At 41.1% G+C, this 15,029-nt stretch overlaps 1 protein-coding gene across 1 annotated transcript in view; it reads left to right on the top strand.

The window, feature by feature from the left end:
• Positions 1–733: 733 nt before the first annotated feature.
• Positions 734–15,029, top strand: part of LOC308377297 (NACHT, LRR and PYD domains-containing protein 3-like) — a gene marked incomplete at both ends in the record, with an annotated part of 29,345 nt that continues 15,049 nt past the window's right edge. The window contains 5 exons of the mRNA XM_080853880.1: positions 734–879; positions 2,507–2,653; positions 4,567–4,680; positions 7,520–7,764; positions 9,228–10,992. Of these exons, the coding sequence (XP_080710006.1) occupies positions 734–879; positions 2,507–2,653; positions 4,567–4,680; positions 7,520–7,764; positions 9,228–10,992 (2,417 nt within the window). The remainder of the gene's footprint in view (positions 880–2,506; positions 2,654–4,566; positions 4,681–7,519; positions 7,765–9,227; positions 10,993–15,029) is intronic.

The following is a 15,029-nucleotide window of genomic DNA, read 5'->3' as shown; positions in this document are numbered from 1 at the left end:
GACACACCCCTCAGGTTCATTCAATCATTCCATGGAGAAACTAGTCTATGTTAATTGGTTTCTTGTGTCTCCTTGTGTTTGTAGACGACACACACACAGACCGCAATCTCCAGTGCCCAGCTGTGTGTCCTTCAAGACTGACAGGTCCATTGGAATTCCTCCACTTTTCAGCATTGAACCAGTTCCATTAGGTCTAACGTGAGTTGTCCAATGACATTTATTGCAAGTCCATATGAACCTTCTCTTCTTCCTTGTCATTTTTTTTGTTTGTGTTATGTGTATCTCCTCCTATGGTGTGTGTGTGTGTGTGTGTGTGTGTGTGTGTGTGTGTGTGTGTGTGTGTGTGTGTGTGTGTGTGTGTGTGTGTGTGTGCTGTGTGTGTGTGTGTGTGTGTGTGAGAGAGAGAGAGTGTGTGTATCTGTTATAGACACGGTGTGTGTGTGTGTTTGCAGTTGTTTGTGTGTGAGAGAGTGAGAGAGAGAGAGATAGTGAGTGGGTAAAAAAGAAAGGGAGAGACTCTTTCTGTTTTGGTGCAGATATTGTTATATAACATTAAGTGTGAACTCATTCAATCATTCCAAAGAGAAACTAGTCAATGTTGAGTTCATATATTTTAAACTAGCTGGAACACCCTAAATTAACACAATATTTTTGGTGGGATATGTCATTGCAGTTCTTGTAATGATTCTGAATTACATTTCTTCTGCTGTTCCGCCCTAGTGAGACAACTGAAATGATACAAGACGTAGAGGAGGCTGCAGGTCACAGTTACACACTCAGACCAGAGTCTGCACTACACAGCTGTGTGACCATGAAGAATGACCAGGACATGGATGACCCTGGAAACATGAGCAGCACATCAACACAGACCAATGCAGGGTGAGTACAGAAAGCAGAAAGCATTATCCCTAGTATCCAATCACTCAAACTTGCACAGAGACAAACTCACACAAATGAGTTATCAGCTGTTAGTTTAAACAGGATTAATACAGTCACACCAGTTGTGATATTCAATTGTAGAGCCAATACTGTAATGATGATCTAAACCAGAAAGAGGCAGATGGCTGATATGTCAGGGTACAATTTAAGTGCATTTAACACAGACTTTCCTGGTATCTTCTGTAGGTTATATATAATAATACATAATACATTGCCCATTATTAGTCTCTGGAGTGGTTAAGGGTCTTTTGGAGCCATTCATTATGATCCATGAGTTGTTGAGATCATGTTGACCTTAAGACCGTCAGTTGTCAGTAAGTTGATTTTGGGGGAAAAGGCAGCTTTTAGTTTTGGTTGTAGCCAAATGGGACAAATCATACATGCTTGTCCTGATAAAAGGGGAATTGGTTTGAACTGGTAGGTGGTAACACCTGCTAGGCTCTAGGCCTGCCGCAACTCCACCGGTGCCCATTAGGCTAGCTGCAGGGTCATCAGCCGGGGACCACCATTCATGGATGTTTCGCCCCTTATCCCGGAACATCTCCTGGTGGTGGGGCAGTGCACATAGTACTTTGCCCTCTTCCTTTCGTGGGCTCCCTCCATCCCCTCCTCCCATGGCACAGTCAGCTCCACAAGCAGCGCAGATCTCAGTCTCGGCCCACAGCACCACATCTGGCCACAGTGTGGTGCTGCAGATCTCCCCTGGGAAGTGGAGCTGCCTGCCCAAGTCCACCTCCATTCTCCATTCCATACCACTATAAAATGGGGAATTGTAATAATGACATCAGACATAATGAAAATGCCAGTATGACTAATGGTAATGTGGGTGTGGCACATACAAATGTAATGAAAGATCTTGAATCATTGATTGTATATGATACTTTGCAGTTTGCACATTGACTCAAATGATGATTTTTGTACTTTCTCCTTGTTTTTATTTTATTTATTCATTTAACCCCCCCCCCCATCATTTAGTGTATTGCTCTCTCTCTCTCTCTCTCTCTCTCTCTCTCTCTCACTCCTTTACTCACTCACTCACTCACTCCATCTGTCTCTCTTTCTTCGTCTATCTGTCACACACACACACACACGCACATACAGGAATAATTTCAAGCCTGAATATAATTATCACACTTCTTTGTGTCATGTCCGGCTCTCAAACAACAGAGTCCAACAGAGTTTAAAAGCCAAAATAGTGTTCATTTATTAGCAACTATACAAAGGAGGAGCATGGCTTCTAGCATAGCCTAGGGAGCAAGGTTTCCCCATTCTCTCTCTCTCTCTGGATCTCTGTCTCAAGCCTCCCTTGGCACCTGTGGAAGGTGCTTTTGTAGTCACAGGGAACACCGGTCCCAGGTGTTCTCAATGACTAACAAGCCAACCACACCTGCTGTTCATCTGCAATACAAACACAGACACACAAGCAGCCAGCCCAGCACTCAACAGAGGCAGGGTGCGTGTCAGATAATTTTCAATATCATTAAATGACTGTCTGCATCAAGACATCATTTTGGTGTTTGTACGTTTTCTTTATGAGCCTATTTCACGAAATGTATCCTGTTTTTAGTGCTCCATGTGAACATGAGGTATTTCTTTCTAGACCACAGACAAACAGACCTCCATCTCCAGTGCCCAGCTGCGTGTCTATGAAGAGTGACCGCTCCATGCGTAGTCGTCCTGATATGAGCAGTGAGTCAGCCCCATCAGCTCTAAAGTGAGTTACCAGCCTTTAGTTTTTGAAAAACATTCAGACAAGAAAAAAAGACAATTTGTTACATTAGGGTTATACTCTCTCTCAAACACACACACACACACACACACACACACACACACACACACACACACACACACACACACACACACACACACACACACACACTCTATTATTTCCTGTACTCTATTATTTACTATTATTTCCTGTATCACAAAAGGACTATCTGACTATCTCTCATGGGACACACCATACGTGCTTGTCTGGATAGAAGGGGGATTCGTTTGAACTGGTAGGTGGTAGCACCTGCTAGGCTGTAGACCTCCTACGGTGCCCATTAGGCTAGCTGCAGGGTCATCAGCCATGGACCACCATTCATGGATGTTTCTCCCCTTATCCCGTAACATGTCCTGGTGGTGGGGAAGTGAACAGGGATGTCTCCCAGGCCTCCTTGCCTTCTCTGCTTCCTCAGACAGTTCTCTGGTGTTTTGTGTAACTCCTTGCCCCTCAGCTCTTTCAGTAGGCGAGCCACTGAGCTTCCGACAAACCCCCTTGTGCCAACCTCCATAAGGCTCATGTGGGTTAAATGAAATATCTTGAATCATTTAATAAGACAATATTTTGTGTTTTGTGTGATTGTATATGGTACTTTTTGCATTTCTTTGTTTTTGTTTTATTTATTTATTTACAATCCCCCCTCATTTTGTTTATTGTTCAATCTCTCTCCATCTTACTCACTCACTCACTCTCTCAATCTCTCTCTTTTTCTTCATCTCTCTCTCTCTCTCAGACACACACATACACACACACACACACACACACACACACACACACACACACACACACACACACACAAAAAGGAATCATTTCAAGTCTGAATATAATTATCACACTTCTCTGTGCGTGTCAGATAATTTTCAATATCATTAAATGACTGTGCATCCAGACAAAATGTTGGTGTGTGTAGGTTTTCTTTATGTACCTATTTTACGAAATGTATCCTGTTTTAAGTGCTCCATGTGAACATGTATTTCTTTCTAGACCACAGACAAACAGACCTCCATCTCCAGTGCCCAGCTGCGTGTCTATGAAGAGTGACCGCTCCATGCATAGTCGTCCTGATATGAGCAGTGAGTCAGCCCCATCAGCTCTAAGGTGAGTGGAAGAGATTCAAGAAGAACATTTACTATTTGTAACGTGGTTATTCGCCCTCACTCACTGTGAGTGACAAACACGGCATAATCCATATTGATGAGAAGGGAAATGTTCTACTTCTCACACTCACTTATTCACTTTTTCTCTTCCTCTCTCTCTCTCTCTTGCACACACTCACACACACACACACACACACACAAACACACACACACACACTCACAAACAAAAACATATCAAGTATTGCACCTCTTTTGGCATGATCATTTCCATAAAATGACTGCATTAAAGGCGCCCGAGGCAACATTAGAGGCTTGAGACTCGAAAAATAAAAGTTCAATTTCTAGTCTTTTTTTACACGTAGTAAGTTTCAATAACTCCATACCATTACTTATCGACATTCAAGGAGCAAAGATGAGACGTCGTTGTGTGGTGAAAACTGATAGAAAATCGCGCTGCCAGCGCCGCCGGTGGGGACAGGCCATTTTTTTTCAAATCTTTATTTCTTGGTGGCACCAATAAATAAAGGGCTACGCTCTTGCGAATAGTTTTAGCCCTGTTTTTAACGCACAAAGTATCAAATAATGATGCAAATGTGCTAATATGGTGAAGTCAGTGTCAATATCATAAAGATTGTCTTATCCAGAATATTTCCATTTTGATGCCCTAATGTTTCTTTGGGCGCCTTTAAGAGCATATTTTTTTGGTCTGGACATATGTTGTACATAACGTTGCTTTCACGGAATGTATCCATGATTTTGAAGACTACAGAGGAAACGGCCTCCATCTCCAGTGCCCAGCTGCGTGTCTATGAAGAGTGACCGCTCCATGCATAGTCGTCCTGATATGAGCAGTGAGTCAGCCCCATCAGCTCTAAGGTGAGTGGAAGAGATTCAAGAAGAACATTTACAATTTGTAACGTGGTTATTCGCCTTCACTCACTGTGAGTGACAAACAAGGCATAATCCATATTAATGAGAAGGGAAATGTTCTACTTCTCACACTCACTTATTCACTTTTTCTCGTCCTCTCTCTCTCTCTCTCGCACACACTCACACACACACACACACACACACAAACACACACACACACACACACACTCACAAACAAAAACATATCAAGTATTGCACCTCTTTTGGCATGATCATTTCCATAAAATGACTGCATTAAAGGCGCCCGAGGCAACATTAGAGGCTTGAGACTCGAAAAATAAAAGTTCAATTTCTAGTCTTTTTTTACACGTAGTAAGTTTCAATAACTCCATACCATTACTTATCGACATTCAAGGAGCAAAGATGAGACGTCGTTGTGTGGTGAAAACTGATAGAAAATCGCGCTGCCAGCGCCGCCGGTGGGGACAGGCCATTTTTTTTCAAATCTTTATTTCTTGGTGGCACCAATAAATAAAGGGCTACGCTCTTGCGAATAGTTTTAGCCCTGTTTTTAACGCACAAAGTATCAAATAATGATGCAAATGTGCTAATATGGTGAAGTCAGTGTCAATATCATAAAGATTGTCTTATCCAGAATATTTCCATTTTGATGCCCTAATGTTTCTTTGGGCGCCTTTAAGAGCATATTTTTTTGGTCTGGACATATGTTGTACATAACGTTGCTTTCACGGAATGTATCCATGATTTTGAAGACTACAGAGGAAACGGCCTCCATCTCCAGTGCCCAGCTGCGTGTCTATGAAGAGTGACCGCTCCATGCATAGTCGTCCTGATATGAGCAGTGAGTCAGCCCCATCAGCTCTAAGGTGAGTGGAAGAGATTCAAGAAGAACATTTACAATTTGTAACGTGGTTATTCGCCTTCACTCACTGTGAGTGACAAACAAGGCATAATCCATATTAATGAGAAGGGAAATGTTCTACTTCTCACACTCACTTATTCACTTTTTCTCTTCCTCTCTCTCTCTCTCTCGCACACACTCACACACACACACACACACAAACACACACACACACACACACTCACAAACAAAAACATATCAAGTATTGCACCTCTTTTGGCATGATCATTTCCATAAAATGACTGCATTAAAGGCGCCCGAGGCAACATTAGAGGCTTGAGACTCGAAAAATAAAAGTTCAATTTCTAGTCTTTTTTTACACGTAGTAAGTTTCAATAACTCCATACCATTACTTATCGACATTCAAGGAGCAAAGATGAGACGTCGTTGTGTGGTGAAAACTGATAGAAAATCGCGCTGCCAGCGCCGCCGGTGGGGACAGGCCATTTTTTTTTCAAATCTTTATTTCTTGGTGGCACCAATAAATAAAGGGCTACGCTCTTGCGAATAGTTTTAGCCCTGTTTTTAACGCACAAAGTATCAAATAATGATGCAAATGTGCTAATATGGTGAAGTCAGTGTCAATATCATAAAGATTGTCTTATCCAGAATATTTCCATTTTGATGCCCTAATGTTTCTTTGGGCGCCTTTAAGAGCATATTTTTTTGGTCTGGACATATGTTGTACATAACGTTGCTTTCACGGAATGTATCCATGATTTTGAAGACTACAGAGGAAACGGCCTCCATCTCCAGTGCCCAGCTGCGTGTCTATGAAGAGTGACCGCTCCATGCGTAGTCGTCCTGATATGAGCAGTGAGTCAGCCCCATCAGCTCTAAGGTGAGTGGAAGAGATTCAAGAAGAACATTTACAATTTGTAACGTGGTTATTCGCCTTCACTCACTGTGAGTGACAAACAAGGCATAATCCATATTAATGAGAAGGGAAATGTTCTACTTCTCACACTCACTTATTCACTTTTTCTCTTCCTCTCTCTCTCTCTCTCTCGCACACACTCACACACACACACACACACACAAACACACACACACACACACACACACACACACACACACACACACACTCACAAACAAAAACATATCAAGTATTGGACTTCTTTGACATGTAAGATAATTTCCATAAAATGACTGCATTAAGAACATGTTTTTTTTGTCTGGACATATACTGTACATAAAATTGTTTTCACGGAATGTATCCATGTATTTTGTAGACTACAGAGAAAACGGCCTCCGTCTCCCGTGCCCAGCTGCGTGTCTATGAAGAGTGACCGCTCCATGCGTAGTCGTCCTGATATGAGCAGTGGGCCAGCCCCATCAGCTCTAAAGTGAGTTACCAGCCTTTAGATTTAAAAGACATTCAGACGAGAAAAAAAGACAATTTGTTACATATGGTTATACTCTCTCTCAAACACACAAACACACACACACACACAATCACACACACACACACACACACACACACACACACACACACACACACACACACACACACACACACACACACACATACATACATACATACACACAAACACACACATACACATGTATAAATCAATTAAAGTGTGAAAATAATTAGCACATTTCGCGTAAAGGATAATTATTGTGTGTGGTCATATACTGTTGAGTCAAACAAAATCAGTGTGTGTTGAGAGTTTCTATCTATTTCCTTGTGTTTCTATAGAGTTATGAGTTAGCAACTGTGAGGTCAAAAAAGTGAAACATGGCTGGTACTACTTCTTTGCACTGTCTCAAAGAAGTGAAGTGTTTCCCAGTCAGCTCCTGTGTTGGCATCATCATGAGGGTCATAATGAATTTCCTCCACCATGGGTAAAAATCTTAAGAACTACAATAACTGTCTTTATCAGTCACGTATTAAGTCTGCTTCATATTATGTTTTTGCAGTGAATCGAGTGCTGATCTGACCCAGGATCAATCCAGGTGTGGAGTGTGTGAGAGGATACTGAGGGACCCAATCATCACCACATGTGGACACAGTTTCTGTAGGCAGTGCATCAGCACCTACTGGGAACAGCCTGGACTACCAGGAGACCAAGCCTGTCCCCAGTGTGGAAAGACACTAAGAACTCAACATCCTCTACAGCCTCATCTGGATGAACCCACAGACATAGTAGAAAGGACCGAACTAGGTAAGACAGATGGAGCAATATGTATCATTTTAACCAAGATATTATTATTATTGTGGCCTCCATTTTAAGTGCAAATGAAAAGAAGATTATGCACACGTACCACCTTATCCAGACATCCACATTTTACACAGAAACTCAATTCCATTTGAACATCAAAGTGTTTGAATATCGTTTGGTTAAAAGAGATTGGCCTATACCAAGATTTGTGCTGTGGTGAGATTGATTTTTAAACTAGGAGAAATGAATGTTGAATCTAAATGGTTCTAATACACACCTCAAAGTGTGCACACAAATTGCCTGAACGCTAATGTAACCACGACGATAGAACTGGGCGACGGTTTCTGTGTGTTCGTCTTTCTGTGATTTGCTGAAATACTATTTTTTAAGGAAACTGTCTTCGTAAAACTTAATTATTCTTACTTGTTTTCGGAATTCAGCATTTGTCCCTGTTCTTTTAATGCTGTATTGCAACCCATTAGACCTATGGTCATTTATTTTGGATGCCTCTGTTTTGACGAATACCATGTTACTTGTTCTGGGGAAAAGCTTAGAGAGGCCAAAGTGCTGCCCCGGGGCTTACCAGCATGGTACACCAAACCGGTTTAGGGACTGAGTGCCAGGATGCTTTGACACTTATTAAATGCTTGTAATTATACTTCAGTCTTCCATAGTAACATCTGAAAGAAGACACTGAAGCATTTGGGAGTTTGTGTCATTCTCAAAACTTGTGGCCGTGACTGTACAATGAAAGATAATATCAAAAGATAATATAGATAATTAGCATAATTCTGTGCATGCACAGAACTTAGGTTTACTTTGGTAGCTGGGTTCGGGAGATAAATACATTTCATGTAATAATGAACAACGAAAAGGCCACTGCTGAGAACATTTCAGAGACAGATTTTTTCACGAAGGTGAAGGCTTTAGTTAGTTTGTTTTCACTTGAATGAAAAAGCCCAATTTGGACCGTCATCACAGCTCATAACTTGGCAAATCAATTCCCTGTACTATATTTTGAGCATTCATCCAGATGTTTTCATAAAAAGCTTTGTTGTGAACTAGCTAAGAAGCAGTGGGGTAATTCATAAATGCATTATAATAATTCAAATGACCAAATATTATGTATTACTACAACACCATTGCTGTAACTGATATTTAAAACTAGGCTAGGTGAAGTCATGTAGGAATACAAATTACTTTGTTAATAATCACAAGGCTCTTGGTAGGAGAAAGATTCACCATTCCTGCTCTAGAATATCAGACAGGGTTTTAGACTGTAGCTCTACAGCAGATCAGGAAATTACCATTTGAATGTGTAAGGTACAACAGCAGTGACAAGATAATGGATATTTGTGCATGGCATGTCAATGATAATTTGCCTGAAGAATTCACAAATGACAATCAATACTGTGATTGCTAATACACATGCTAAAAATATGTTCATTTGTGTTCATTATAAACAGCTAATGAAGTCCTGAGGAGAGTTAAAGAGAATCATAAAGCCAGTCTGAAGAGGAGGTATGAGAACATATCTGAAGGCATCATCAAACCAGGAGCTGAGACACCCCTCAAAAAGATCTACACAGACCTCTACATCACAGAGGGAGAGAGTGAAGGGGTGAATAAGGAACATGAAGTTTTGCAGGTAGAGTCAGCATCCAGAGCACAAACCACAGAAGACACACCAATCAACTGCAATGACATCTTCAAGCCCTTACCTGGACAGGAGAAGGACATCAGAACTGTGATGACCAAAGGTGTTGCTGGCATTGGAAAAACAGTCTCAGTGCAGAAGTTCATTCTTGATTGGATAGATGGGGTAGCCAATCAGAATGTAGACTTTATGTTTCCCCTTCCTTTCCGTGAGCTGAATTTAGTCAGTGGTAATCAGTATAGTCTTCACAAGCTCCTGCTTGACTTTCACCCAGAGCTGAAAGAGCTGGAGAATGGTGAAGAATACAAAGATTGTCAGGTTGTGTTCATCTTTGATGGTTTGGATGAGAGTCGACTTCCTCTGAATTACCAACAGAACATGATATCTGATTTAAAACAAATATCATCAGTGGCTGTGCTGATGACAAGTCTCATTCAGGGAACTCTGCTTCCCTCTGCACACATCTGGATAACCTCACGACCAACAGCAGCCAGTCAAATTCCTGCTCAGTGCATTGACCGGATGACAGAAGTACGAGGGTTCAATGACCCACAGAAGGAAGAATACTTCAGGAAGAGAATCAGTGATGAGAGTCAGGCTGGCAGAATCATCTCACACATTAAGTCATCCAGGAGTCTCCATATCATGTGCCACATTCCAGTTTTCTGTTGGATTGCAGCCACTGTACTTCAGCAAATGCTGAAACAGAACAACACCCAGGAAATCCCCAGAACTCTGACTGAAATGTTCATACACTTTCTACTCATCCAGATCACCAGAAAGAATCAGAAGTATCAAAGTGGAAAACAGACAAATAAAGAGCTGCTTCTGGAATCACAGGAAGAAATTATACTGAAGCTAGCAAAGCTGGCTTTCAAGAATTTAGAGAATGGCATTGTCATATTTTACGAAAAAGACCTGGAAGAGTGTGGCATTGATGTCAGTGAAGCTTCAGTATACTCTGGTATGTGCACTGAAATATTCAAGGAACAATCTGTGTTTCATCAGAAGGTCTACTGCTTTCTCCATCTGAGCATCCAGGAGTTTCTTGCAGCACTTCATATCTTTGTGTCCTACAGCAATCAGATGGAGACCATGGGGACATTTTTCTGCTTGGAAGAGTCGCTAAAGTTGGCAGTAACCAACGTTTTGGAAAGCAGGAATGGACACCTGGATCTTTTCCTTCGCTTCCTCGTGGGTATCTGTCTGGAGAGCAATCAGAAACTTTTGGGAGGTCTACTGAACCACATACACAACAGCTCTGAGAGCGTTAAGAAAATGTGTCTGTACATTAAGGAGCTCAACAAAGAGGATCTTTCCCCTGAAAGATGCATCAGTCTTTTACAGTGCTTATCGGAAGTGAATGATCATTCCATGCATGAAGACATTCAAGAGTACCTGAATTCACCAAAGGGCTTAAAACAGAAGTTGTCTCCTGCTCACTGTTCAGCACTGGCCCACATGCTTCTGATGTCTGAGGAGGTGCTGGATGAGTTTGACTTGAAGACATACAACACATCAGATGAGGGACGCAGGAGACTGGTCCCAGCCTTGAGGTGCTTCAGAAAGGCACAGTGAGTTGCATGCTCTTAAATTAATAAATCCCCTAGGGGTGGGCGATATAGCCAAAATCTTCTATCACGGTATTTTTAATTTTATATCACGGTTACGGTATATATCACGGTTTATTATACGTAGGGTGACCAGATTTGAGTTAGTGAAAAAGAGGACATTTCAGCGGTGGCAAATTTTTCCACAGACATAGGCTTTACAGTATGATCATTTATTTATTGGCACTATGTTGACACTATGTTGCAGAAACAACACTGCCTTAATAGACTATTGGCCTAAGCAAAAGTGGCCAGTATAGGCATACTTTGTACTGAACGTCTCCCAGGCACGTGCACAGATAGACCCCAACTGGTGCTCAAGCACCAGCCCTTGTGCCCTGGTTGAGAAAAAGTGCCCTTTTTTCTGGAGACCAATTTTTTTTTCAATCATCAATATTTCTAGAATACAAATTAGTCTCTCGTCATCAATTTCCCCAAATGTGTTTTGATATCTGAGGGGGCATTTATTTGGAGTTCTTGTGAGAATTTCGCCCCAACATGCTCCGCGGCATAGACATAGAATAAGTATTCTTTGCCTATGATCTGCGGTGCTCACAAGCCCCCTCCGCGCCCCTCCCTCCTCATCCCCCGCATCAATGTTGAGCGGCAGGCCAACAGGTTCAGCCTACTTCTTCACTGACCTGTATCAGACAAACAGGTAATGACGGTGTTTGTGCAATCCCCCGACGTTGTATAAATTAACAACATGAGTGCCGCTGAAAACAATACGTCTGAAAACCGGACTGGTCCGACGTTTCCTAAAAAAATAAATAGACAACTAACTTGATTTCAAAGCATTGTCCAGCTGTTAACTGACGTTTGTCAGGTGTAATGACATTATTTGTCTGAAAGTGCATATTTTGAGTTGTATAAATGCCGTTTAAACAATTTCGAGAGTATGTTGAATGTTTGTTTATAAATGTCACGAGAATTCACAGCTAGAAAATAGCAGGTAAACTATGCTAGCTCTCGGGGTCATGCTATCCTTGTCACATCCTTGTTTAACGTGATATTTATGTATCTCTTCATTTTGCCTGTTTTACAACGACAACCAGAATTTTTCCTCCCAAAAAATTATGAAGGGCGGTCATTCCAAAAGCATTGGTTTTCTAAAAATGGGTGGCTGGAGTATTGCCCAAGTTCAGATTTGATGCACAAGCATGGTCAGGTGGACCAATTACAGAAAAAAGGCACCCCAGATATCATGTATCAGACGTTAAGGGAGTGGAAGCCAGAGAGCGAGAGAGATTTAATTTCATTAATAATTTTGGTGATGGGCGCCCTTTTTTTTGTTTTTGAGCACCTGCCCCCCAAAATGTCTGTGCACGTGCCTGACGTCTCCATTGAATCTTTAAATAGTAAGATTAAAACAAAGTGCATGTAGTGACATTTAGGCTTTCAGTGGTTCTTTAATGTACTTTCAGAAGAAGTGTTAAAAAACTTTCTTTTCAATTTTTGTTCATATGTTAACGCAAAAATGATGAGAAATTGGATAAAATGCATATTAGCGTTTACATTTCTCAACTGATTTAATTTTTATATTCAAGGATTTATGATCTACGTGGAGTAACAAAAAAAATTGTTTTGTCTCCTTGCTACTTAATGCCTGATTTACTAACAGGATTGCGCCCATTTCTGGCGTAAAATAGCGGTCGTAGACATAAAACGGTATTTACTAAGCGGGCGCAGCGCATATTAACGCCTGTGGGTGTGAACAGGGGAGGGCAGGTAAATGTGGGTGGAAACCTGGGTGGAACGTGGGCATGGAGCGCAATTTAATGGGAGGAGAGAAGGTAAGTGCGCCTAATGATGTATTGCGTGGTATTTACTAAAACTGCCTGTCGAGCGCACGTCTCAATTTGCGGGATAATTCTCCGCCTCCTAAAAGCACGTCTTAACCAGGAAGCGCATTTTCCATTGAGTCTGAAAACGTTGATATTGCACCAGTTATAAGAGCAAGGCGAAGATATACACAGAGACAGCGCACAGAAATATTTGTTTCAACTCGTAAACGCTTTTTCAGTTAAGCGATCCACAAATCATTAGACGGTACAGGTTAACCAGCCATGCAATACTTCTGAACCAGATCAGAGACATCGAAGCCTCCAACGAGATCACATTCCATTCCATCAGATGTTAAACTCAGGACAACATTACAAATTTTGGCATCGGATCATTTCAAACAGTTATAGCATCAGCAGTTGTCATATCTCAGCCTTCACTCAGCCAAATATTCACCCAGGTACTCGACGCATTGCTACGGTGCGCTGGTCAATACATTTCCCCACTGCCATAGCTGAAATTAGAGACATCAAACAGGACTTTTTTTGAAATCGCAAACTTTCCGAACGTAATTGGAACCATTGCTTGCACCCACATGCAAACAGTCCCACCTTCAATCCACGAACACGTTTACCGAAACAGAAAGCACACATATTCAATGAATGTCCAGGTCATATGTGATGCCAACATGACCATTACTTACGTGGTAGTGGTCTGTCCATGACAGTTTTATCTTCCGGAATAGTGCCATCTATTCATGATTGAGCAACAGTGATTTTGAAGAGGCCTGACTACTTGGTAAATGTATTTGTTTCAGTGGGGATATATTGTAGTGAACCCATGTCCAAGAACGTATTAATCTCGCCATGTACACACCTTTATTGTTATAATAGACAGTTTATGCATCAATGCCACCAATAGCATATTATTTATAATCGTGTTCTTTTAAACATCTCGCTGTAGGTGATGGCGGGCAAAACATCAATATAACCCATTGAATCAGGTTCAATGATTGAGCAAACGTGAACCAATATATCTATCTCCTCTCCGCTGAACCTTAGTTTTTTCTTCCTCAAATCTCCATGGTCGGCAGTAACTTGCAGGCAATTTCTCCCGTCTTTTAACGGTGCGCTAAATAATGATTGCCCAGGATCTGGCTTGATAAATATCACGGAAAATGCAGGGAAACACTGTGCGTTAATGTGCGCCTGGCAAAGGCTGCGTTCGCAAATCAAGGTTAGTAAATCAGGTCCTTTAAAGGGTGGAGTAAGCACACAGTGCCCAGCGCAGATGTGGTTTGATAAATACCACGGAAAATGCGCAAAAACACCTTGCGTTAATTTGCGAACGCAGATTAAGCAGCGCTCGCATATTAGTAAATCAGGCCCTTAGAATCTAGATAGTTAAACTATAATTGCCATAGACATATACATATACACATACATATGCTATATGTCTATGATAATCGCTGCTAGACGCTCACTGTTCTTGTGCTCCCACAGCTTCTACACTTTGAAATACTGAAAAGCAATCTAAACTATCGAAATGGTGCATCTTAAACTACTACTATTTGACCCTCATTGAGAAAAATGGAACAGAATCTGCAAATAAATGGCTACACTTGTGTTATACTCGTATTATACGGCTCTTCAAAATGTTCAAAAAAGTTCCGTTGATTTGAATGGGCCACCCCAACGTTTGCACGTCTGTAATGTCTTGATTTTCACTGCTGCGAATAACTAATGACGCTGTCATTAGCAACGGGTTTTGTAGAGTAGTTTTGTGTATAGAGTGAATTCATATCATTCCGCAATGTAGTCCTCCGGTAATTTAACACTCTAAGGTCAGCTGCCTTTTAGACTTTTCTAAGTTGTCTGACATGCCTTGATGTTTTTGTACATTTCCCTAAACTAAAAACATTGATGCACAAATGGAACATATGATTATATTGTAGAAGACATCAGCAATAATAACATGTGAGTAAAAGGAATGTAGTAATTCATTTTTTATTTTTAAATCTAATGTAAACATACCCTTAGAAAAACCTAATTTTAGAGGTGCTCAGATTTAGTAAAAAAACACATTGTGCAAATTTATTCACAAGGCTTTTTATTTCTGAACCTTGAAAACATATGTGTTAGCTATGTATATGTTAGTTTAGCATTTAGAAAGTGTGTGTGGTTTCTCTTCTATAAATTTATAATTTCAGAGTGACCTTT

Source organism: Sprattus sprattus (assembly GCF_963457725.1).
Source record: "Sprattus sprattus genome assembly, chromosome: 1".
Taxonomy (NCBI): Eukaryota; Metazoa; Chordata; class Actinopteri; order Clupeiformes; family Clupeidae; genus Sprattus; species Sprattus sprattus.
The sequence above is the reverse complement of the archived record's forward strand: the minus strand, read 5'-3'. Positions and strand labels throughout refer to the sequence as shown.